This window comes from Poecilia mexicana, unplaced genomic scaffold, assembly GCF_051168715.1.
Source record: "Poecilia mexicana isolate PSO_F unplaced genomic scaffold, ASM5116871v1 scaffold_13, whole genome shotgun sequence".
In the NCBI taxonomy this organism is placed as follows: domain Eukaryota; kingdom Metazoa; phylum Chordata; class Actinopteri; order Cyprinodontiformes; family Poeciliidae; genus Poecilia; species Poecilia mexicana.
Window position 1 is genome coordinate 7,989,684 of NW_028263382.1, and position 25,679 is coordinate 8,015,362.

Sequence of the window (25,679 nt, forward strand, 5' to 3'; positions counted from 1 at the left end):
TTCCTGTTAGTCGTCTAATAGAGCGAGAAGCTCTCCGCCCAGGAAATGAAGCTAACGGCAACATCTGCCTGAGTTCTGCTGCCTTGCGCTTGTGTTTTTATCAAGATCCTGCTTTGCTCTGCCTTAGTAGACCGATGTGAACAAGTCAGGCACGGTACAAGGGCCGCAACCAACTCAATGCCAGATGAAAGAAGAGAGCCAGCTCCAGGGAAGCAGGTTTAGAAACCAGAAATGTGAATTTGATGAGGTGAAGAGCCAGCAGGGCAGGGTTGTGTGGTGCCCTCTCCCAGGTCTAAGTGCTCTTTAGAGGTTGGATTGTGTATTTTCTAAAAGAAGGCAAAACTAAAACAAACCAGTGACGGTTTCAGCTGCTGCAGCTCTGTCTGTCAGTGGAAACAAACTGAAAGTGCATTGTCTAGTTTTGAGGTTTTTGCTCTAAATGCGCTTCCAATTAGTGTGTATTGCTTTTTTAAAGAAAGAGCTATTCATTGAATGATGACATTTAAAAGGAGGACACTCAAACTGAAAAAAAACCCCTAAAAGTTCCCCAGATAACAATGTTCATTCAGTAAAGGAAACTACGGTTAATGTTCGCGCCGCTTCACGTCCGATTACCTTCACTGATAATGGCTTGAAACTACCTAGGGGATGTTTTTAAATGTCAGCACCTATTGTTTTAAAATCTCAGTTTAAATTGGTGAATACTGCCATCTGGTGGACCAAATTCATAGGCCTCAAAAAGAGGCACCAACGGGTTTAGGGTTCTCACTCTTAACTCAAAGGTCTTATTTTTGATTAAATGGGTGTTTATGGTTTAGAAAAACAACAGGAAACATGCTGAGTAAAAGAGGAGGAACACACAACAGATAAAAATCAAAACAGAGGAGTCAGACAAGGAACAATTCAAGTACTTTCCCCTTCTGTTTTGGTTAGCATTCAGTCATGCGTCTGATGGAGTTATACAAATTTCCAATGCAGCGTTTATGAAATGGTGTCGATTGAGCAATGTTCACAGAAAGTGAAAACACTGCTTGTCTTACATCAGTACGATCAGCAAAAGCGACAGGAATTTGTAATAATAGAAGACAACACGTCAAAACAGATGCACCAGAGTTTGGAAGGATGGGCTTCTGAAAACAGCAACTGTGTCTCCAGAAGCAGCGATGTTGCCCAAGCTACCATGAGGCATTTCATACCTTGTGTATTTTACCACCAGGCCTCCATGCCAGAACCTCAAGGTGCCTGCCTGTGTCAGGAGGGCTTCATGTTCTGCTTTCCCATCATTCAGAGTGAAGTTGTGGAGAAACGGCAAAGTCTCTGAAGAGGGATGACAGGAGGAGGTGTTTTCAGTCAACACAGAGATGACAGTCAATAGATCATGTAACCACATCAGAGCTGACCTTCCACATAGAGCTGTAGCTTCTCCGAAGCTCTCTGATGTGCTTTCAGTGCTGACGTTATGTCATCAAGGCCAAAATATAACACAGCTGTATGGCACATTATGTTTTACAATTGACATGAATAAAGACATAAATAATCTCAACTGAAAATGTTACAACTTTCAAGAAAGCATTGGAAAAGAATAATAAGCTGTGTGCTCTTTTCTCAATCAATACACACTTACAAACTTATGTTATTCTTAGTTTCAGACTATTAAAAAAATTGTGACCAACTTTGAATATTTAGTTCCTTGTAATTCTTTTTTTAAATTACATTTGCAAACAAAACAATAAAACATTCAGAGACAAACTTTACAACATTTTACCCATTTGGAAGCAGAGGTTGCATATGGCCACATTTTCATATTTTTAAGTAAAAAAGTTTTCTTATATTTTGAGATAAAAATGATTACTTGTCATTATTCTAAGTCTAATCTGAATTTGTGCCTTGTATCTTTTATTCTAATGTTTGGTCTCTTTGGGTGACAGGCTGTGTTCCCATCAGTTTTTAGACTATTTACTTAACAGTAACTGAACTTATTTGGATAGTAAACCACAGTCACCTACTTTAAAATGAATGGAGGCCAGTGAGAGAAGTAGAAAAGTACTTGAATTAGAGAAGTTGCTGAAACCTAAAATAAAATACAAAAACATATAAAATTAGTGACTCGTTTGGGGGGAAAAGAAGGTTTTTACCGGAGATTCAATGTTACAAAAATAATAACAGCTATGGTGTTTCTTGTCTCCATGGTTACAACCAACGAAACTTCAAGTAGCCTAAAACGATCATAGAACTTAAATAAAAATAGTTGACACAATTTCCTACGTTCGTAATATATGGATGATTATGTTGTGTCTACTTAAACGATTTAAATATATTAAAATAAATCCAAATTGGCTGGATTCGGTATATTTTACTGTTAGCCACTATGGTTAGCCACTTATTTTCTCCATGGTTACAGAACGTGAACTTACGTACGTGTTTACGTTTACGTAGCAATCTTGGTGCGTTTGTTTAACATTTTATGCTAATTGTACAACTTTTCTAAATAGCCAAAAGAAACCTACTCCATTTGTCAGACTTTTAAATAACGTTGGGCAACTCCTCGACATTAACTCTACTGCCTAGTAAGTCCATGAATTCAACACTAAACGAGCAGAATATTGTGTATTTTACTGTCAGCTTACTGAAGCCGTTTCCCACTGCTTTTCTCCATGGTTACGGCGTACGTATTCCCACGTAAGAGCTTTTAGCTTACGTAGCTTTGTGAATTGCCATGTGTTTTTGTATCCTTGCTTATTTTAACCCCCACGTTTGTTATTAGAGGTAAAGTTAAGTTATCTATCCGACCGCTTTCCGCCTAAACGAAGACCAGAGGCGCCAGCTAAACATTTACTGTAATTTGAAATGTTTATAAATTAGAAAACGGAGCCCCGAAGAGGGAAAACAATCCTCGGGCGGTTACCATAGTAATGACGCAGTAAAAGAGCAGACGGCACAGTGACCTTCTTAGTGAAGCATTGACAATGACAGGACAAAGACCTGTGAGACGCTTTGGGAACTTTTATTTGTAGAAAAACTGTTTTGCTGTTTTGGAGGCTAACTTAGATTCTGCACGTGAGTATGTGCAAGCGCGTTTTCATCATCTACAAAACAATTTGAATACATTAGGTCTGCATGAATTATTGACTTTAGAAGCAATCATCCGGTCAGTCTGCTGAAAACTGAGTCCTATTTTTTTTTCTTGCCTATTCTGCAGATAGTAACTTGAAATTGCTCGATGGAGAAATATGAAAAACTGGCCAAAATTGGCGAGGGCTCCTACGGTGTGGTGTTCAAGTGCAGGAACAAAGAAACAGGCCAGATAGTTGCCATCAAGAAGTTTGTGGAGTCTGAAGATGATCCTGTCATCAAAAAGATTGCACAGCGAGAAACTCGTATGCTTAAGGTGAGAGGCGTAGTGTCGCCTTAAAGTATCAGGTTTGATGTAAAACATGAAGCCAGAGCTTATAGCTTTTGTTTTGTTTTTCACCTGTTGGTCTTACAGCAGCTTAAACATGTGAATTTGGTAAACCTGTTGGAAGTCTTCAGGAGAAAAAGACGGCTCCATTTGGTGTTTGAGTTCTGCGAACAGACGGTCCTCAATGAGCTGGACAAACACCCCGAAGGGTAAGATCAACTCACCATCAAAGCTCTGTCACAATAATTCAATTAACTGCATGATAAATTAAATTGAGCTCAATAATTACCATTTGCATAATTTATTGTTTCTCTCTTTCTACCAAAAACTGGATGATAAAAGTCTTTAATTTGGTGCTCTGTTCACAACTGGCTGTTTTTACTTCATTAATAATTTTATTTGTTGTTTATTTGGTTTTGTTTATGGATATTTAAATGTCTTTTAGTTCCAGTGTTAAATGTTCATCAGAATTTAAAGTTTATTGATCTTTGAGAACATGTTCTTGCATTATTATGCCATTATTACCATGACATTGCTTGAAAATGGTTTCAAAACAACAATGTTGTCATTTATCACAATAATGTCTGGGACAAATTAACCTCCAGCAAAATGTGTGAATGTGACAGGCGTAGTTAAAGTAAGCTCTGCTAAAGTCCAGGGAATTATCTGTTTACTGGATGCAAAAGAGCTTTTTGTTTGAATTTCTTTAAAGGAGATTATCAGATTTGCACCAATCCTAATTTTCCTGGCTGATTTGGATTCTTTTGCGTCATTTCATGCTTGCCAAGGAAAGAAAAGAAAAAAAAATCTGTCTACGGAAAGGAGGAACATAAAATTAAATTAAAAATAAATTTAAAAATCACTGTTTTTATTACACAGGAAAATTAAAATTAATCTCCTATTTGTGCATGAAGGCATTATTTTTTCCCTCATTCAGATTATTCGTCATACTAAGTACTTTCTGTGATTTAAGGCATTTTATTTCTCATACAGTAAATCCTGAATTGGGGAGATAATTATTTGTAGAAGTGATGTTAGGATACTTATAATTCAACCATGTGGTTCGCTTTTCAATGCATCTGTCAAATGAATAGATTGAGGAACAATAATAACAGAAATGAACATTCTGTTATTAACAAGATTTTAATTACATTTTAAATCAGGTTTTTACATAAACTGTACAAGACGACATTTAATCGTTTTAGATAATTATCTGGGATTAAATCTGACCAAACATTTCCTTTGTGGAGCGTCCGTCTGTAGAGAAATCTGTTTCTCCAATGGGGCCGGGTTTACAAGGATGAGGGCCCCTGGCTTAGTGGGGCCCCTGGCTTAGTGGGGGCCCTGGGCTTAGTGGGGTCTCTGGCTTAGTGGGGCCCCTGGCTTAGTGGAGCCCCTGGGCTTAGTGGGGGCCCTGGGCTTAGTGGGGCCCCTGGCTTAGTGGGGGCCCTGGGCTTAGTGGGGTCTCTGGCTTAGTGGAGCCCCTGGGCTTAGTGGGGACCCTGGGCTTAGTGGGGCCCCTGGCTTAGTGGGGTCTCTGGCTTAGTGGGGCCCCTGGCTTAGTGGAGCCCCTGGGCTTAGTGGGGTCTCTGGCTTAGTGGAGCCCCTGGGCTTAGTGGGGTCTCTGGCTTAGTGGAGCCCCTGGGCTTAGTGGAGGCCCTGGGCTTAGTGGGGCCCCTGGCTTAGTGGGGCCCCTGGCTTAGTGGGGGCCCTGGGCTTAGTGGGGTCTCTGGCTTAGTGGGGCCCCTGGCTTAGTGGAGCCCCTGGGCTTAGTGGGGTCTCTGGCTTAGTGGGGCCCCTGGGCTTAGTGGGGTCTCTGGCTTAGTGGAGCCCCTGGGCTTAGTGGGGTCTCTGGGCTTAGTGGGGCCCCTGGCTTAGTGGGGCCCCTGGCTTAGTGGGGCCCCTGGGCTTAGTGGGGGCCCTGGGCTTAGTGGGGTCTCTGGGCTTAGTGGGGCCCCTGGCTTAGTGGGGCCCCTGGGCTTAGTGGGGGCCCTGGGCTTAGTGGGGTCTCTGGGCTTAGTGGGGGCCCTGGGCTTAGTGGGGTCTCTGGGCTTAGTGGGGTCTCTAGCTTAGTGGGGCCCCTGGGCTTAGTGGGGCCCCTGGGCCCTGCAGCATGGGTGGGTGTTGGAGGGCATTGCCCACTCACAGAGTCAGCTAAATGTACGGAGTGCTTTGCTGCCAACAGTACCTCAATTCAACTTAAGTACAGTAACAAAGTACTTTTACTTTTTTACTTTACAACTCCACTCAGAGTTTTTAATCAGAACATCAAGTTATGCATTTCTCTTTGCCCTCAGAGCTCAGACAGCAAACCAAACCACGATGACTTGTTGTCTGGGTTTTTTTCCCATAAGGCAGTGCAGCAGAAACTCTAGCTGCTCATGGAAACAAAGGTGCTGCTGCTGTTTGAGATGGCCTATGGTTATCTGCGTGTTTTTTTTAATGCCTGAAGTATTAGATGGGAAAGTTGAGCTCCTTGTGGAGGAGTGAGTTGGTGTTGGTTTGTCTGCAGGGTCCCGGAGGCTCAGCTGAAAAGCATCGTGTGGCAGACGCTGCAAGCTGTGAACTTCTGTCACAAACACAACGTCAGTGGATTTTTTTTACTGCAATATAAACATTCTTCTGTAACAGACATATACACTTTTATATTTGAAGTATTTTTAATTAGAGCAGGGGTGTCCAAACTTTTTGCCACATGGGCCAAAATTGTTCATTGCAGGCCAAGAAAATAAAAATTAAACCAAAATCACACAATTAAAGTCGCCTAAGTGTATTGTTGAGACAAACAGAAAAAGGACTTTGCTGCACTAAAAGGAAACTGTCCTGGGCTCGACTGAACAAATTTATCCTCAGTTATTAAAACAGGATCCTTCAAAACGCTTTAACAAATTCAACAAAAGCTGATTTGGATGCAGCAAAGTCGCCTGTATGGTAAAAGTCTCTGATTTGACAAAACACCTGCAGCAATTTAGTATATTTGGCACTTTTGCCTTAAAGTCTTTTATCTGTCTGTAGTTTTCTTTCTTTCTCATATATTTTATATTTTGTTGTCCATAACATACTGTAACCTTATTTCTCTGCTGTAAACCTACTTTCTATGATAGTTTCTGACGCCCTGCCTCATTTATTCTTTTATTTTTTTCAGTGCATCCACCGTGACGTAAAGCCAGAGAACATCCTCCTCACTAAAAGCGGCGTCATCAAGCTGTGTGACTTTGGCTTCGCCCGCATTCTGAGTAAGGTTATTCAGAGGCCAGCGTGTTTATCTGCATTTAGTGTTAATGCAGCTCTAATGACTTATTCAGCACGGAACATGGAGCAGGTCTTTGCTGATAGCCTCCTCACTTTATTGTGTTTGAATGACTCCTTTGCACAAAAGGAGCAGTCAGTCAGTGTGTGTGTGTGTGTGTGTGCGCGTGTGTGTGTGCATGTGCTGTCTCCTGCTTCAGGTTTCAGGGTAACGTTACCATACATCCACATGTCAACATGCTGTGTAATCCTTTCCTCTACGTTAGTTAGTGCTCAGTATCTTGAGTAAATGTTTATATTAATGGCCAAAATTGTTCAGATAAAAATACTGGCAGGCCAAGAAAATAAAAATTAAAGTAAAATCAAACAAATAAAGTCGTAATTTTGTTGTTATTGATGGGCTTAATATTTCATATTGTATAGTCATTAAATGTTAACACTGTTGTCTGTCAGTTGTACTGATAATAAACAGAAAGTTGTTTTTTCACATTAAACTTCAACATATTTATACAGAGTTGGGTAGGAACTAGTTTCATTTAATCGATCATTTTATAATTTAACAATCAGTTACTCAGTACTTGAGTAGACTTTTTACTGAATACATTTTTACTCTTCCTTGAGTAATTTCTTGGAAAGCTACTTTTATTTTTACTTGAGTAAAAACAAGTAGTGATACTCTTACTTTCGTACCGAAGTATCCGTGGTTGCTCTTGAAGGAATGCTTAAAGTACTTCAACTCAGCTGCTCTCCAACATCAGCCTTGCTTATTGGCTTCATGTTAAAATCTTTCTCTGTTATTTACTCTGCTTTTGTCATCTCATCTTCCCCTTCGTAGCAAATCCAGAACCTGACGTTGCTTCGTGTTTGGCTGAATGAGCGAGAAATTGAAGTGAAATTTACGGAGTTTGTGGAGTGTCTATATTTGAAAACAGATCCGCATAAAGTGCATTTTACATCCAACACCGGACTGTTTAAACCATAGACATAATATAAGTAATATATATATATATATATCAATATAATATATCCTTATATTATGTCTATGGTTTAAACAGTCCTGGTACAGCCGCCATCTTGTATCAACTTGCTCGGTTAAGACTGACCAGCGGCGCCCTCTGCTGGATGGCGGCCAAACTACAACACTAAAATGATGTCTAATTGGACATTATTAAGTAATAAATTGGAGCTCATTTTAATCTACTAAACCATCAATTAATTCTCTTTTAGTTGTTTGAGTGTTTTCTATGTGCCTTTGTTTACTCAGCTGGACCAGAGGATGACTACACAGACTACGTGGCGACCCGCTGGTACCGGGCCCCGGAGCTGCTGGTTGGGGACACTCAGTATGGACCCCCGGTGGATGTTTGGGCTGTTGGATGCGTCTTTGCAGAGCTTCTAAGCGGGAACCCTCTCTGGCCCGGGAAGTCTGACGTTGACCAGCTGTACCTCATCCGAAAAACTCTCGGTACTCAGAACAGCTCTGAAAAAGAGACTCTCTTCACAAAGTTGTGAATATACAGTGCCTTTCTGAAGTATTCACACCCTTAAACTTTTATTTCTACAAACTTAAATGTCTTTCATTACCACTAAGGCTGAAATGATTAATCGGATTACTTGTGATTAATCGATTATTGAAATGATTGTCAAATAATTTAGTAAGACTCAAAAAAATACCATTTACTGGAACAACAACTCTCCTTTCTAAAGTATTTACACCTTCGAACTTTTGTTTACCATAAATTTAAATATATTTATTAGCATTAAGGCTGAAACGATTGATCAGCTTATTCATGACTAATTGATTATTCACAAAATCGCCAACTAAGTTAGTAAGACTCAATAAAGGCTAATTGCAGAAAGAATGGCGCTGCTTTCTGAAGTATTCACACCCTTTAAACTTTTACTACCCCAAACTTAGATGTATTTTATTAGCGTTACGGCTGATTAATCTGATTAATTGTGATTAATTAGATTAGAATAATTGATTAATTGATTGAATCTTACTGCAATGTAAAACTGTTTCAAATTCAAGAAGACCGTTTGGAAAATATCTTTCATCTCTGTGCAGCTTTTCTTATTTGTTTTGAACTTGTTGGAAGGAAATTGACTCCAAATGTTTTCTAATCTCATTTTGTCCTGCAGGTGATTTGATTCCTCACCACCAACAGATTTTCCGTTCCAATGTTTTCTTTTCTGGAGTCAGTATTCCTGAACCGGACACAATGGTAAACAGACACGCTGAACCAAAAGATTACAGCGTTTGGTCAAAATGTTCATTAACTTTTCTCGTTTCATCCCAGGAGCCTTTGGAAAGGCGATTCTATGGAGCGTCTGCCAAAGCTCTGACGGTCATGAAGGTAAGAAACGTTTATTTACAATATAATCGATCAATAATCCCTCGAGATCAGAATCGCTGAAACATTTTCAGAATATCTCAGATTATTTTAAATTCATCTTTAAAAAAAGATGTTAATCTGCATCATGTTTGTGACAGGCGCAAAGTTACCACGTTCTGAAACTATACATTTTATTCATATTAATAATTTACTCACCTTTTATTTACATATTATTGAAAGGAAGTTTATTTTCAGCAGCTCTTTCAAGACAAAATTGCATCCTTAGAAGATATCGATCGATCGATCGATCAAGTTTGTTACTGGGCAGCTCATAGTGCATTACATCATGGAAGACATCATGTAGTAAACAGCTGTAAAAACATTGTGTATTGATGATTTTCTTAGACCTGAAATCAGGCAAATAAAGTAGATTTTATTTTTTTCCTTTTTTTAAATGGATATTTATTCTAATTCCAAAAATTGAATGGGACTTTTTACCAAAAGACTCAGAAATTGAGATTCATCTCCGAAATTTTATAGAAAAAATGTTGAAAATCTTAACCTTTTAAAACTCAGAAATTTCCAAGTTTACTGTAGAAAATTTACTCTCAGATTTCCGAGTTTTATTGTGGAAATTTACTCTTACTATTTTTATTATTTTACTTTTTTCTATCTACAATGGCCAAAAAAAGTCTTTGTAAGTTTTGCACGTTTGCTGTTTTAAAAGAAAAGCATCTAGTTTTCAGTTTCAGTGGTAAAGACCAGGATTGGGTCACTTTCTTTCAAAATGTTTACTATATTTAATCAAGTTTATTAAATTAAATAAAAGCTGATTTGGGTGCATCATTTTAGTAAAAGCCTCTTCTAACTTTTGTTAAATCTTGGTTATAAAAATATAAACACTTTGTGCTATACGTTACATTTTCCATGTTTAAGAAAATTACAAATGAGAGGTCTCCGTATCATTTTCGAATTGCAGTTCAGGGCCGCACGAAATCAGCCCACGGGCCACAACTGGCCCCCGGGCCGCACTTTGGACCCCCTGCTTTGTAATAACTATTTATCTCTCAGACTGAACTTCTTATTAGCACAGCCTCGTTTCTACCGTAATCTCCCCTGAAAGCTGTTTAGCACGCATGCAGCCGGCGCTGAGATGGATGTTTGGTGTTTCTAGTCCTGCCTGGTGATGGACCCGTCCCTGCGGCTGTCCTGTGAGGAGCTGCTGGAGCTGCCATACTTTCAGGATGAGGGCGGGGCCAACTGGGGCCGTGAAGTGGAGCGCCCTGGGAGGAGGCATGACAAGGCGTCCCGGCGCAGACAAGCTGGGGTAAAGATGTCTTCATCAGACTTCAGTGGTGGACAAAGTACTTCGAGTACTTCAGTAAAAGTATTGATGCTCATGGTAAAATCCTGCTTAACTGCAAGTAAAAGTTGCTCGATCAAAAGTTTGCCCAAGTTAAAGTACTGAAGTACTTACTTTTGAAAATACTCAAGTATTCAAAAGTGTTGAGCGATAAACCAATAATATATATTGTGATAGATGGGTGATCAATATCAATAGATAATGCGTCTGAAAGAATTTTTAATAATTCCACTGAACTCAGATCCAGAACCACACTGCATTCTGGGAGATGTAGGCAGAGGAAATGCTTTAGCTGCTCAGCCTTTCACGGCTAACTAAGCTAGGTTGGTGGAATCGACTGACTCTCTCACTCTTTGGTTACCTAGCAACTCACTCACTCTTTGGTTACCTAGCAACAGCCTGTCCAGTAACTTGCGCAGCAGCAGTTTAATGTTTTGCCACCTCATAGCTCCTTAAAAAACAACAACGTGGAGTAAAAACTGGATTAAACAGGAAAGATAACTCCACCAGCTTGCCAGTTTATCAAATATTTAAAGAAAAAAAATCTAATCAATAACTGACAGGAAACTCTTATATCGTGATATGTTTTTCAGCCAGAGTCCAGGCCAAGTACAAATTATATTTTCTTATATCAGTACTGTGTTGTATTGTTTTCTGAATGCTTCCACAGAATCTTGTAACTTGCTGAAACCACCTGGTGATGTACTGACCCGGAGGACGACTCTGCTAAAAACGTCTGCACCACCTGTAAAAATGCTTTTTTTAAACTTACTCAAGCCCCACAGAAGGAAAAAGAGGAGAAACTTTTAGGACCATTGTAGATATAAAAAACTGAGTAAATTTCTGCAAAAAATCTCAGAGAAATTTTTTCTCAAATTTGTCAGATTAATCTCTATTTTGTTTTTGAGTTTTTTATAGCAAATCTTCAACTCATCAAAACTCTGAATTGTCTAAACTTTTTCTCAACATTTTCTGAGATTAATCTAAAAATTTCTGAGCCTTTTTTTCTGTAAACATTTCCCTGATAGTTGTAGGAAAGGTTTTTTGGGGGAAATTTACTCTTCCTCCTCTTTATTTCTACAATATTCCCAACACGGTGTTGTATTATGCTGAGCCAATAGGAACCAGAACCGATGAGCTTCCCAGAACTGAAGTGGAGTCAAAAGTTCTAAGTTTCCCAAAAAATAAATACACAAGTGAAGGAAAGATACTCAAGAAATGTACTTATGTACAGTACTCAAGTAAATGTGCTCTGTTTCTGTTGTCCAGTTGAAATGCACTTTTCTCTGTTTTCTGTCTTTCCTTAGGTCCAGTACCTTCCTCAGTTACCTCACAGTAACGTCTCACCTGCCCCAGATGTCAAGAAACTAGTAAAACATAAATATCACCTGCCCAACATTTAAAATAAAACATCCACAACTTTATCTTCAGCCGTTTATAAAGTGATACTCAGAGTTCCTGTTTTCTGGTTCATCCTGGCAGGTTGATGTAAAACATCGTTTTTATTGTTCTGCTTCTTTTTGGAAGAAGTGAGACTTTGTATTGTTAATCAAAAACACATAGAACAAGAAGCAGTACAGAATGATGTGAACTACATGTTTAACTTCTTTACCTGTAGAAGTTTTGATTAAGGTTAAATAAAACCCGCCATGACAGCTGATCCTCTGAGCAAGTCGATGGATTTTTAACAAGCCTTCAGCGGCCTGGACAGTGATCCCCGCCATCCGACACAGACACAGGGATCAGAACAAGCAGCGACAGCCTGACGCACGGCTCCACAGGATCACTTGACCTGGAACTTATCAACTTACACATGCAGCTCATCAGTATGCCGCTCTGTGTTACACAGGCAGTCACACAGTTTCTTTTATGTTTCTTTTGTTTTATGCAAACATAAAAGAAACATTGTGGTCTGGTTTCTAGCGGAAATATCTTAGAACACTTTAAATAATACACAACTAACTTGTAAGTAACATTTCAGCAAGATATAGGAGTTTGTTTTACATCAACAATTCCTTATTTTGATGGAAAAGTTCTAGTTCCACTGGTGGAGTACTCCACTGCGTGGTTACCTAGCAACCTCAGCCAAGCCCAACTCGTCACCTAGCAACCACATTCTAGTTCCATTTTACAGATTTTTTCACTTATAGCAGGAGGAAAATGTCTTGAAATAAGCTGCCGATTGAGAACTTTTTCATCTACATTAAGGAATTATTGACTTAAACAAGCTCTTATGTCTTTCTGAAAACTGACTTATAATTTGGTTTTGCTTTATTTCAAGTGTAATAAGGTATTTGCACCAGAAACCAGACCAAAAATAGTTGGTAAGATTTTGTGTTTTTGCAGTGTTAATCATAAATTTGGTCCTGTCTGTAAAAAATAATGAGACCAGAGAGAGTAAACACTATCTGTCAACTCTACGTTGGGCTGCTGTTGCCACTGAATATGCCTTATATTGACTTGTTCCCTGTATTTTTCTGCGATGCTGTTGTTATTTATGCATATGTTGTTTGTTGCTATGGTTTCTCGGTTTTGTTTTATCTCTTTCAACAAACTTCTTGTGTTTGCTCTTTTTTGTCTCCATTACAATTGAAATAAAATTGAAGCAATTTCTAATAAAGTTTTACGTACCTATAAATCAAGTGGGGCATCATAGTGAAAGCTACAATGCTTCACTTGAGAAAGTAAAAATGTTGGGCTTCACCTTGTTAAGTTTTAAAAAACACAGTAGTTAATGGTTAGGTATTTTTACAACAAGTTATAATACAGTAACAATTAATTTTTTACTCACAAAAGATCCCAACTGATTTATCTTACAATGGAGTTTCATGCAAAGAAAATTGTAAAAAAAAATTACAAGGATAAAATTAAAATAATATAACTTTATTCTCATATTTCAGCTTTGTTCTGGTAATATTATGACTTTATTCACATAATTTTATTTTTTATTAGTATGACCCTAATACTACGTTTTATTATATTTAGATATATATCGATATTATAAACTGAAACATCTTGAACCACAGTCCATACCACTAGGTGGCGGTAATGCTTACCTGACTTTTTGCCAACCACCAATTTTTGTCCTCTGTAGAGGACATTTCTAAACTTGAATATCTCCCACCCCCTGCGTTCTACTGAATTAATTCCTTTTGGTATCTAGAGAGGACATTTAGGGCTTTTCAATGATACCACATGTGAAGGGGGGGGACTTTTGTACGTACCTTTTTCTAATTCATAAAAATGGCATTCATCATTAATAACACATTTTATGGGAAGAGACAAAGTAAGTGCATAAAACCTTTTATTACCTTACAAAGAATGTGGGATTTAAAAAAATGGTGATTGGACAATATTTTTTTTCTGGTAGTCAGGAGGATATATATATATATATATATATATATATATATATATATATATATATATATATATATATATATATATATATATATATGTGTGTGTGTGTGTGTGTGTGTGTGTGTTAATTACGTTTCTTATTTAATGGAAACACCGCAGTTGCAAAATTTTGTATTTTTTCCGATATTATCAGAATATTGACAAAGTTTTCCTCATATTTAGATGGAAGCAGCTTTTCTCTTTCATCGCGGCGTCGCAATGATTTTGTGAGAACGAGGCAGGTTGGCGAAGCTGCTGTACTCCGGAATGAGGTTAATACTGTCGGGGCCTCCAGGACAGGTAAAGGTGAAGTCCTGCAGGAGAGTCACTATGAAGATAAAAAGCTCCATACGAGCCAGAGACTCGCCCACACAGGCTCTTTTCCCTGAGGACACAAAATATAAGCATTAAATGATGTTACAGTCCATGCTAACTGAATGTTTATCACAAATTATAGCAACTAAAAAAAAAAAAACTACTAAAATAAAGTCATGCGCGTTCAGTCGTTTATTATATATTTCAGGCACGTGGGGGGGGGGGAGCTGCCCTTTTTGCTCCTTGCCCCCAAGTGTCCTTTTGGTCAATTTATTTATTTATTTATTTTTTATTTATTTATTTTTTTATTATTATTATTATTTCCTAAGCCCTCTTCTGACACATAATAGCATGTACTAAAATTATTTGTAACTATTATTATTTTTTGTTGTTGGGTATTTTTTGTACAACATAATAAGCCCTCCGGTCGCCTTGTTACCTTTGACCTTTTGCCCGTGACGCATGACACAGTTGCCTCTCGCGCAGTGACATAAGGCGGTTAACTGGAGCTCAACGTAGCGAACGTTCCAGATTACAGATCAATTTTTGAATAAAAAAAAAACGTTTTTGGTGAATAAAGTGGAGTAGACTTGCTTCTTGTCAGATGACGGAAAACGTTGAAGTATCGTTTCTGCTTCAGCACGGAGTCGCGGTTTAAGCAGAGAGGTAATGAAATACAACAGACACTGACAGGCCTCTGCGTCCGCCTTCCTCTGAAGAACTACTGAGCGGGAGGAGACACTCAGGTGAGGAAGAACTGTTCTTATCTATCGATTCAGTATTTTTATCATACTTGACATTAGGCTGCTGTTGTTATGCTATTAGCTAGCTGCTAGCTACGACTTTGCTAGCAAAGCTAGGTAACTGAAAAGCTTCTTCTCTGTATCGTTAATGATATCAGTCATTCTTCAGTATCGCTTATGCAATAGGGGCACATCGCCCGTCCAAAACCGATCATCTCCATAATGGATAAATGTCCGATCTTCTAATTTCCTTTGCTGCATAATGTACATTGCATTTATTCTAGCGTTAGGTAAATGTACCTTGAAAGAGGTAGGATATTTATTTAGAATTAAAAATAACTCACCCTGAATTACCATGATAGATGAAATGTATGTAATAAAAGTGTCATTAATGAAGGGGAAAAAACTCAGTCCAGACTTTAAGTTTAGGGTCAGGTTCGCAGAGTCTGAAGTTATTTTTTCCCCAATTATTCAATGAAAAAAAAAAGACCTCAATTGGGTAAAATAAAATTGTTAATAAAACTTAATAAAAAATTGTTAATTGTTAATAAACTGGAATTGTAATGATTTTTTATTTAAAGACAAAACGTTTTGTTTTTTAAAAAGAACTTTTAAAAATTAAATAACTCATTTTTGTCTTGTGAACTTATAAAAAGTTATTTGCCAAACATAAACTTTTATTTGCACACATCATAAATCTTTTGTTGTGATTTTAGGGCCTGCCCACGACGTCATGTGAGAATCACAAATAGTTTTTTCACTTCATGAGACAAAAATGTGTGATTTTAATTTTTTTTTTAAATTAAGCAAAACTCAGTAGGTTTTTCTCATGGTGACATGCATTAACAATTCAAATTTTGCTTTTTTTTCCTTCTTTCTGCAGTTACACATTAAAGTTTGATGCAGCTCTGCTTTCCTGAATGGACCATCTTCGTCTCCTCTGCAGTAGGAAACAGGCAGCTCTTTTTTATAGATTACAGTACACTAAAAGGTTGCATTGTGCCCTTGTTTATATTTTTTTAATATTCTGTAAAGACAATATGTCTGGTCTAGCTCTGATTTACATATCTTGCTAAATTGCAGGTTTGAATATTGCAATACTTTCCTATAACAAAATAGACCTGCAGAAAGAAATTAATAAAATATCTTGCATATGCATAGTTGTATGTTCTATATAGATTTTTCTTAACTTTGATTGCAAAATGACAAAATTTTGTAATTTATCATTGTTTTATTAAACTCTGAAAACTGTGTGGCTTTAATATTCTGTCTTAAATGTCTGTCTGTCTTAACCCTGATATGTTTATTATTAAGACTATATTCTCATTTTATTATGATTTTTTTCCTTATTATTCCGACTTAATTCTCATAATAATACAAATTTATTCTTCAAATATTACAGCGTTACTCTCTTATTCGACTTTATGCTCGTAAGACTTTAATCTCTAAATGTTCTGACTTTCTTTTCGGATTATTTCGACTTTATTTTTGTATTAGTACAATTTTATTATAGTAATATTATGACTTATTCCTGTAGTATTTTGACTTTATTCTCGGATTATTTCGCAATAAAAATATTACGAGTTTACTCACTTAATCGACTTTATTCTTGGCTTTAATGCTCCTTTGTAGTTTTGAGGTGACAGATTTACCTGCAGAAAAAGGGAGGAATGCTGGGTTTTTCTTAAAGTTGCCATTCTGGTCTAGAAAGTGCTGCGGGTTGAAGGAATGCGGAGTTGCCCATTGCTTTTCCTCTTTCAGCACAGAGTGCAGCAACGGTACGATCACAGTGTCCTGCGGGAAAACAGCAGGACAAGGAGTTACAACCAAGGATCAGAACTAACTGCTTAACTCTGCTGAACGAACCAGCTGTTCAGTTTCCAGAAATTTGAGAATTTTACATGATCTTAACAATGAAGATCATATTCTAATGTTTATCAAAATCAATATATGAAATAAACTTACATGATCTTACCACAATAAAAATTTGAGAAAAGTGCTCATATTCTAATGTTTTTTGAATCAATATGTAAAATGGTTTAACTTAAATCCTTTTGTTACCTTACAGTCTTGATTGTCTGAAAACACCTGGCCCGTGGGGGGATTGAACCCATGACCTTGGTGTTATCAGCATTAAGCTCTGACCAGCTGAGCTAACTGGCTGTTCAGAAGGATGAAAATTCATTGATTTGCTAAAAACTTAGACGATCTCAACAAAAGCGCTCACGCTAATGTTGCTCAAAATCAACTTGCATAAAGGTATACTTTCTTGCATTTTTTATTTTGACGTGTTGATTTTATTTTCCAGCACTTTTTTATTTTAAAGTGTTGATTGTATTTTTGAACCATTTTTAATTTTAAAATGTTGATTGTATTTTAGTGATATTTTTTATTTTAAAATGTTGATTTTATTTTTGAACATTTTTTATTTTAGAGTGTTGATTTTATTTTTGAACCATTTTTTATTTTAGAGTGTTGATTTTATTTTTGAACCATTTTTTATTGTGAAGAGTTGATTGTCTGAGAGACTTTATATTTGAATTGACCAGTATGGGGATTGTACCCCTGACCTGAGTGTTACCAGCACCACACTCCAACCTCCTGAGCTATCCTACCTTACAGACTGTTGAGTTTCCATGAATTTAAGAAGGACTTACATGATGAAGATTTGATAAAAGTGCTCATATTCCTATGTTTTTCAAAATCAATATATGAAATGGTTTATCTTAAATACTTTGGAGTTGATTGTCTGAACCAGTTTATATTTCAACTGACAAGTATGGGAATTGAACCCAAGACCTTGGCATTATTAGCACTATGCTTTAACCAGCTGAGCTAACCAGCCACATGCATTCTGGGCTTCTCATTGAGGTGGTTAAAGGTCAGCAAGAGTTCGATGGTGCAGCGGTCTGTACTCTGAATCCAGGCATCTGAGTGCAAACCTCACTAGAAACTTGATGTGTTGCATCTGACATCTTCAAATTTGGAACCTCAAACTGAAACAAAGGGAACTTCAGTTTCTGTAGTGTAGGGGTTATCACGTTTGCTTCACACGCAAAAGGTCTCTGCTTCGAAACCAGACAGAAACAGATTTTGTAGGTTGTGCTTCTCACAGTGTGTATTGAGACAACAAGAGTCTTCCTCTTTCATGATGGTTCATTTGCCAATCGACTTCAATCTAGTCATCTTTGAAATCGAGGCTAGTTTACTCAAAATGCCACTTGGTGGTTCTATGGTGTAATGGTTAGCACTCTGGACTCTGAATCCAGTGATCTGAGTTCAAGTCTCAGTAGAACCATTTGTATCTGTTCCTGACATCTTCAATTCATTATTTGATCTAAAGCTTAGTTTATGGACTATAATGTGAAATTAGGCACTGGTATAAGTCTGACAGTTTGTTCACCAAATTACTGAGTATTCATGGATTGAAGAAAAACTCACATGATCTTACCACAATAAAAATTTGAGAAAAGTGCTCATATTCCTATGTTTTTCAAAATCAATTGAACCATGATCTCAGGATTATTAGTACCACACTCTGACCGTTGAAGATAATGATGAGTTTCCATTGATTAAATAATTTACATAATCTTAACACAATGCATTTGATTAAAATGTTTTTATTCTAATATTTTACAAAATCAACATGCATAATATTAGATTTTTCAGCCTTTTATATGTGTTGATGTTCTTAGATTTGAATTGGCCAGTAAGGGAAATGAACCATTGACCTCTGCATTATTAGCACCACACTCATAGGCGCAAATCCCGGGGGGGTCGGAGGTCTGGACCCCCTCTCAATATTGGAAAAGTCTAGAATTTCCCCCCCCCCAAAAAAAAATCCTTCAAGAAACATTTGCATTTCAATAATATCAACATGAAAAGGCAGAAGAAACAAATAACGAACTAAATCTGCCATTTTTCTCAGAAAAAACAGAATTACTTGTTAGGCCTCCCCTACCGTTATTAGAACAATGGTTCAGTCCAGATTAGGAGGAGCAACACACAGTACAGTCTCAGAAGTGAGTAGCTAGCTACTAGCTGTTAGCTGTGGCTCTGCAGCTTTAACAAACAACCTTCCGGTAAGTAAATGCTTAAAGCAAAAGACAAGTAAACATTTTATTTACAGTCACTGCTGAATAAGAAGAAACACATCAATCAACAACTGCAGTTCGTTAATTTCTTACTTTGGCTGAATCATGATGAGCTACCTCATTAGCTAAACTGCTACACTGCTTTCATAGACTTAAGCTTTTTTGTCAAAGGTAGCAAACATCTCATTCATATTTAGCTCTTTAACTTTTAGTTAATTAGAAGAGTTTGAAAAGGGAGGGAGGGGCTGAGCAAGTGGACCAGCTCTGTGTGGAAGCCGAGAACAGAAGAGAGAACAGATAGAAAAAGAAAGAAAGTTATGCTTTTATTTCTCATTGTCTTCAATATGGAGCGTTTAAAACCACAAAATAACATCTGAATATTTTTCTACATAAACCTTGGTGTTTTAAGTGTTAAGTCTAAGTTATGATACTTCCCAGATATTAATTTCTATCTACTTATTTGTTCTCAGTCATCCAGGATATGCCAAAATTAAAAAAGGCTTAAAAATAAAGCAACTTAACAAGTTATAATTTAAACAGCCCATAACTTGAATTGGGAGCCATTTCAATAAATCAATGTTAATGGGAAATTTTAATAGTAAATTGGTCTTAAGAAATTTTCCTGTTTATAGTCCTTGCTGGCTCACCTTTGGGAACCAATGATCAGAACTAACTGCTTAACTGTGGCTCACCTTTGGAATGGTGTAACCCCTGAACGAGACGTCCTGCAGCGCGTAGTGAGGGAGACTGAAGGGGACGATGTCCAGAAAACGCTGAATTTCATGAATGACGGCGTCCGAGAACGGCAGGGATTTCCGATCCTCCATGTTGGGGCACCGTTCCCGTCCAATCACAGAGTCAATCTCCTCCTGCATTTTTTCTGGAGAAGACGAAAGAGTAGCCGCCACACTGTCAAAAACACAGAGATTACCAAGTATTTTTGGTCTAGTTTCTAGTGGAAATGTCTTAGTACACTTGAAATTAGAGAAAACTAACTTGTAAGTAACTTTTCAGGAAGAAAAGTTACTTACAAGTTAGATACATAATTCCTCAGTATCGATGAAGAAGTTTTGCTAAGAACGGGAACTTTGCCGTTACCTAGCAACCCAAGCAAAACCTGGTCCGTCTCCTAGCAACCAAATTCTAGTTCCACTGCCATATTATTTCACTCATAACATGGGAAAAATGTTAAGTCAAATAATCTGCCAGTAATACTTTTTCATCAGTATTAAGGAATAATTAGGAATTAAGCTCCTAATATTTCAATAAAATGATAATATGTTGATTATAAAGTCAAAATAATCAATAATAAAGCCCTGATATTTTGATATTAAATTTCTGATAATAAAGTTGTAATATTTTGTTAGTAAAGTCTCTGTTTACCCTGAATGTTTCTGTGTTTGATCAGCACACTCAGCGCGTGTCTGATGGTGGAGCTGGTGGTTTCTGTTCCCGCCAGGAACAAATTCATCACGGTAGCCACCAAGTTGTCGTAGTGGAACTCAGTGGAGGGATTTTCCTTTTCCTGGAGAGAACAGAAGATCCTGAATGTTATCGTCTGAACCTTGGAGGAACTTAAAAGAAGCTCTGACGACAGAACAAAGATGCTTTTTACACAAAAAATGAGCTTTTAGCAGCAAATGGCCAAAACCCACCAGTACTGGAGAGCCCTATGAAAACACTTATAACTGCCTATTTTAATAGTTTTCTCAAGATGAATTAATTTCCTGGTAGTTTTCTTGAGACTACAAGATGATTAGTGTGTGTTAAAACTCATTCCATCCTTCAAATTATGACTTTAGGGTTAGGATACAAGAAAAAAGTAATAATTCTACAAAAATAAAGTCATAAAAGAATAAAGTCAAAACAATAAGAGAATAAAGTAAAATTTTCAGACAAAGTCATAATATAAAAATTGTATCACTATTTTGAGAATAAAATAATATTTTGAGAATAGTCGTATGACTATAGTCATAATAGCATAAGAATAAATTACAAGCACAAAGTTGTTTGAGAATAAAGACAAAATATTTTCAGAATAAATTCTGTAGTTTGAGAATAAATTAGTAATATTACAAGACTAATAAAGTCGAGATAATATGATAACAGTGGTAATATTTCTGAAGTCAGGTTTAATACACGACGTTTGGAAGGAAATAAACCCCAGAAGTAAATGTTCCATGTTGCTTTTGGTTGATTTGGTTTATAGAAACAGGAAATCTTCCTCGTCTTCCCGACCTCATGAACCCGGATGAGGAAGCAGTCGATGAAGTCTCTGGGAGAGCTGGGATCCAGACTGTCTCTGTGTTCTTGGATCTTCATCTTGACAAAGTCTCGGATCTCCTCAATCTTTCCAAAAACGGCGTGCTGCTTGCCAGGAAGTCGCTCCATGAGCCACGGGAAGATGTTGTACATCTGAGGGGGAAACGCCGCAGATTTAGTCCACAACTCATCATAAATGGGAACGTTTAACAGAATAAAGTTAGTACTTGATTCTTTAGATTATAAAACGAGTGTAAAAGAGTCTTTATGCTGTGGTTGTGGTAAGTGGACAGGATTTTGACTTTCAGTAGCAGAATGCTGACTTTTAATCTCAGAAATCAAACTTTTTTTCTCTGAATTCAGACATTTAAATCTCATAATTTTAACTTTTCTATAGTTAAAATTATAACTATAGAAAATGAAAAAAGATTGGTGAAAAAAGTCAGCAATCTTTTTTTCATCAGATTGCAGACTTTTAATGATGGAATTATGACTTTTCCTTCAAAATTAAAAATTTAATCCCATATAATCCCATAACTCTGATTTTTAAATTCAGAATTGCTGATTTTGTATTTCAAAATTTGAACTTTTTTCTCAGAAGTCAGATTTTAATCTCAAAATTCTGACCTTTTTCTTATAATTCTGAAGATAAATACTGCAATTCAGATTATTTTTCTCACAATGCTGACTGTTAACCTCGAAATGCAAACTTTTTTCTGATAATTGAGATTTTATCTCATAATTCTCAAATTCCTTCAGGATTCTGACATTTAATCCCAGAATTTCAACATTTTTCTCTAAATTCTGGGATTAAATGTCAGCATTCAGAGAAAAAAGTGGGAATTATGGGATTAGAGAGGATCAAAGGGATTCATCTAAATATTTATTCTCATAATTCTGCCTTTTAATCATAATATTCTGACTTTTTTTCATCAGATTGCTGACTTTTAATGAGTTATGACTTTTCCTTCAAAATTCAGAATTGAATCCCAAATTTCTGAATATTTATTATCTGGGTTTTAATCCCAAAACTCTGACGTTTTTCTTAGAATTCTTACACTTAATCCAGACTATCATGAGTTAAATGGCGCCTTTATGGAGGCGCTTGCTCTTACCATGCCCTTAGGGCTGCTGTTGAACCTGACGATCATAGCTATGACAGCCAGTAGATTCACAAAGTGCTTGTCTTCGTAGCTGAAGCGCTGTCCAAACACCAGGCAGCAGACCACGTTGGACACGGTGCGGCTCAGCAAGATGGTTGGGTCAAAAGGTTCACCTGGAGGTGAACATAAAAACATTGCCAAATAATTTTTTAATTATTTTTTTTGCTTAAAATGATTTCCAACATTCCTTTCTGTAACCAGTTTTATCAGGGTTTTTAAAAGTTGTTTTATTTTGCAGTGACAGAAAATTTTAGGATTACGGTAACTGGAAAAAGTAAAAATTCTGACAGTTTTTCCTCAGATTTCAAACTTTAATCCCAAACTGTTGACTTTTTTCTCAGAATTCTGACATTTAATCTGAGATTTTAAACTTTTAGTCTCAGAATTAAAAATTTTTCTTCAGAATTCTGAAGTTCAACCCCACAGTTCTGACTTTTTCCTCAAAATAAGACTTAATTTCAGAATTATTAATGTTTTCTCAGAATTCTAATGTTTAATCCCATAATTACAATATTTTTCTCAGATTTAATTTCACTGATTTAATTTATGCATTTTTTCTCAGAATGCTGACTTTTAATATCAGAATTCAAATGTGTTCTCAGAATCTCAGAAAAGATTTTTAATTTTAGATGGATTTTTTTTTTTTTTTTCATTTCTGACTTTTAATCTTGGGGTTGTGTTGTTCCTCTGGTAGATTATTTCACATATAAGAAGGCATTTTTCCATGTTATAAATCTGTCAGTGGAAATAGAACTGGGTTGCTAGGTAACGGTCTGAGCTTGACTGGGGTTGCTAGGTAACGGCGCAGTGGAACATTCTTCCAGTGGAACTAGAACTTTTTCATCAATATTAGGGAATTATTAACTTGAAACAAGCTCCTATATCTTGTTAAAAAGTTATTTGTAACTTATTTCAAGTGTACTAAGATACTTGGTGCTTGGAAAGATTTTGTGTTTTTGCAGATATTTCTGGTGACATTTCCGTTCTCTAGATAATTTATTTAACTAATGTGATCAATAAAGACCTTTATAGGTGCGCATGCGCGCCCTCAGGTGTTTGCTCTCCTCCTGGATCCATTCCTCCATCCCTTTCCGTCCCATCCCAAAGTCTCGTAGAGTCGACAGAGTGAAGCGCCGCAGCTGACGCCAGCGCTCACCGTTACTGATCCCAATACCTGCCAAACAGAAATGTTCAGCTGAAAAGTCGCACAAAATGCTACCAGAGCCTTTACATGCAATTTCAGATTATTTTTGAAGAAGTTACCGTATCCTCTGGTGGCTCTGTACAGAAACGGTATCGGCGCTCTGCCTGTGAAGTCATCTGCTTGGTCCACCAAAGCTTCCTTCACCGTGTCATATCCGACCAGAACAACGACCCGCTGCCAGCCCAGGTTAAAGGTCATCACAGGACCATAGGTTTTACTGAACTGAATGAAAAACGAAATATTAATTATACATTCTTATTTTGACTTTTGGTTTGACTCTTATTAACTTGACACTGGTTCTCCAGCGTAACTTCTACTCTTGAAATGTATTTATTTTTTCTCAGAATGCTTTTTGTATTTTTGAAGTAACATGTATCTTAATCCCACATTTCTGACGTTTTCTACTGACTATATAAAACAGTTTATTGTGCTTGTAGCTGGACAACTATTGTAAAATTGAAATTTGTAGATTCAAATATTCAAATGAAACTGTTTTTGGTTAAAATAACATTATATGACAAAATAAGTGTGTATTTTACCAGGGTATTAATAAATATGTACGCAACATGATTCAGCAGTTCACCGAAGTCATTCTTGTGTTGTTTATCTACAAATATATTTTTAAAAAATGACTCCAAACACAGAATGAACTACGTTCAATGCTCTAACTGTTGCAGTTCTTCTTTTTCTTGATTTATATTGGCGTTTGGGGAGAAACGATATTACCGCCAGCCACCTATTGATATCGTAGAGTTTCTAAAAAACTAATTAAAATGTGGATAATTTTATAATTTGAATTTCCTTGTGAAATACTTATAAAATTAAATTAAATGTTACTTGTTTTCCAAATTCCTCCAATATTAATCTCTTTTCTATCTAGAATATGATCTTTTGTCTCTTTTCCTGCATATTATTTACATTTTTATGTTGCTGTTAGGTGCAATGTGTCCAATTTTTTTTTATCTAACTGCTGCAGTTTATGCGCTGTTTGTAAATATATTTGCGTGGTTTTCGCATTGCATTTTCTCCGGAAACATATGGGAATGTCCCAACTCTGATTATAGGACGCTAGTCCAGTAGATTAAACTCCCAACAGAATACATTAACATTTTTATGTTGTTGTTGTTGTAACTGTGGAATAAACAAGCCCTGTGCCCACACTGCAGATTCATTTTAATCACAAACTCACCTCCAGGAAGCTTTTAAACGGCGCTGCCTTTTTCAGCTGCAGCAGATTTCCTATGAGAGGCAGCGGACTGGGTCCAGGAGGCAAACGGTACTTCTGGGTGTTTTTACCAGAAAAGAACCAGAGGAGAGCTACGATCAGCACCGACAGGAGAAATGTTGCGGAAAACTCCATGGCGCTCTCCACTACCTGCAGCCCAGACTCTGAACCCTGCGTCCCTCTGAGGGGTTTTTATAGCAGAGCTGCTGTTTTTGCACTGAACCACGTGACTCACCTTTAGCACAGCGCACATTCATCTGGACGGTATTATTCTTTTCTAGGCTGAACAAAATCCCCTTCTCACTTCAAAACACAGTATTTTTGGTCTAGTAGCTTCAAATATCTTACATTTGAAATAAGACAAAACTGATAAGTAAGTAAGTAAATAATTCTTTAAAACAGAAGGAAAAATACTATTTCCTAGATTATTTCATTTATAACATGATAAAAATGTCTTTCCCATGTCAATGGAACTAGTACTTTTTAATCAATATGATTGACTTAAATCAATGTGCCTATATCTTGCTGAAAAGTTGTTTCCAAGTCTTATTTCAAGTGTATTACAATATTTCAGAAACTAGACCAAAACACTTGGTAAGATTCTGTGTCTTTGCAGTGTATGCTTAATTTGTAAATATTTTAAGACATTTCCTTCACTGCAAAAACAATCTGGAATCTAGACCAAACACTTTTGGTCTAGATTCTTGTGTAATTATTACACTTTGAAACAGGGGCGGAGCTACAAGGGGGGGGGGAGTCTGGGGGTGGAGGGCCCCCCGGATGGGAGGCAAAATATGACGTCAGGAATTAAAGTTTTTATCACGTGTTTTGAGAGCTGGCGAAGAGGGGCCCTGTCCCGTTGAGTATGGTATTTGTAAAATTGCAGCAGGTGATGCCCCAGTAGATTATATAGTAGGCTGCCCCAGTCA

General features: G+C 37.0%; 2 protein-coding genes and 1 non-coding gene across 4 annotated transcripts; 2 read left to right on the forward strand and 1 right to left on the reverse strand.

Annotated features, from left to right (window-relative positions):
* Positions 1-3,147: 3,147 nt before the first annotated feature.
* On the forward strand, positions 3,148-11,928 carry LOC106920055 (cyclin-dependent kinase-like 1). 2 transcript variants are annotated; one of them, XM_088011631.1, is made up of 9 exons: positions 3,148-3,388; positions 3,488-3,609; positions 5,913-5,985; positions 6,546-6,677; positions 7,886-8,114; positions 8,792-8,874; positions 8,950-9,006; positions 10,160-10,312; positions 11,656-11,928. In XM_088011631.1, the coding sequence occupies exons 1-9, from the start codon at positions 3,221-3,223 to the stop codon at positions 11,749-11,751; spliced, it is 1,113 nt and encodes a 370-aa protein (XP_087867757.1). In that variant the 5' UTR covers positions 3,148-3,220; the 3' UTR covers positions 11,752-11,928. The 2 variants fall into 2 exon arrangements, with proteins under 2 accessions (XP_087867757.1, XP_014846767.2); XM_014991281.2 differs by having other exon boundaries at positions 6,546-6,636; positions 7,914-8,114.
* A 1,707-nt stretch (positions 11,929-13,635) lies between these two features.
* LOC106919782 (cytochrome P450 2G1-like) lies at positions 13,636-24,910 on the reverse strand. The gene is made up of 9 exons (XM_088011630.1): positions 24,715-24,910; positions 23,585-23,747; positions 23,346-23,495; positions 22,274-22,434; positions 21,135-21,311; positions 20,280-20,421; positions 19,589-19,776; positions 16,455-16,596; positions 13,636-14,129 (listed from the first exon to the last, which is right to left on the reverse strand). Exons 1-9 carry the CDS (start codon positions 24,883-24,885, stop codon positions 13,948-13,950), a joined length of 1,476 nt encoding a protein of 491 aa, XP_087867756.1. The 5' UTR covers positions 24,886-24,910; the 3' UTR covers positions 13,636-13,947.
* trnaq-cug (transfer RNA glutamine (anticodon CUG)) lies at positions 18,029-18,100 on the forward strand. Its single transcript has one exon. It is a non-coding gene; the product is annotated as a tRNA-Gln (tRNA).
* Positions 24,911-25,679: the final 769 nt, after the last annotated feature.

Excerpts from the sequence above, each read along its gene's own strand:
- LOC106920055 (XM_088011631.1), top strand. The coding sequence starts at position 3,221 with ATGGAGAAATATGAAAAACTGGCCAAAATTGGCGAGGGCTCCTACGGT. Across the intron at positions 9,007-10,159 it reads AAGCTCTGACGGTCATGAAG|TCCTGCCTGGTGATGGACCC; the intron begins GTAAGAAACGTT and ends TGGTGTTTCTAG. Across the intron at positions 10,313-11,655 it reads CCCGGCGCAGACAAGCTGGG|GTCCAGTACCTTCCTCAGTT; the intron begins GTAAAGATGTCT and ends GTCTTTCCTTAG.
- LOC106919782 (XM_088011630.1), bottom strand. The coding sequence starts at position 24,885 with ATGGAGTTTTCCGCAACATTTCTCCTGTCGGTGCTGATCGTAGCTCTC. Across the intron at positions 23,496-23,584 it reads CAGAGCCACCAGAGGATACG|GTATTGGGATCAGTAACGGT; the intron begins GTAACTTCTTCA and ends TCTGTTTGGCAG. Across the intron at positions 21,312-22,273 it reads ACAGCAGCCCTAAGGGCATG|ATGTACAACATCTTCCCGTG; the intron begins GTAAGAGCAAGC and ends TTTCCCCCTCAG.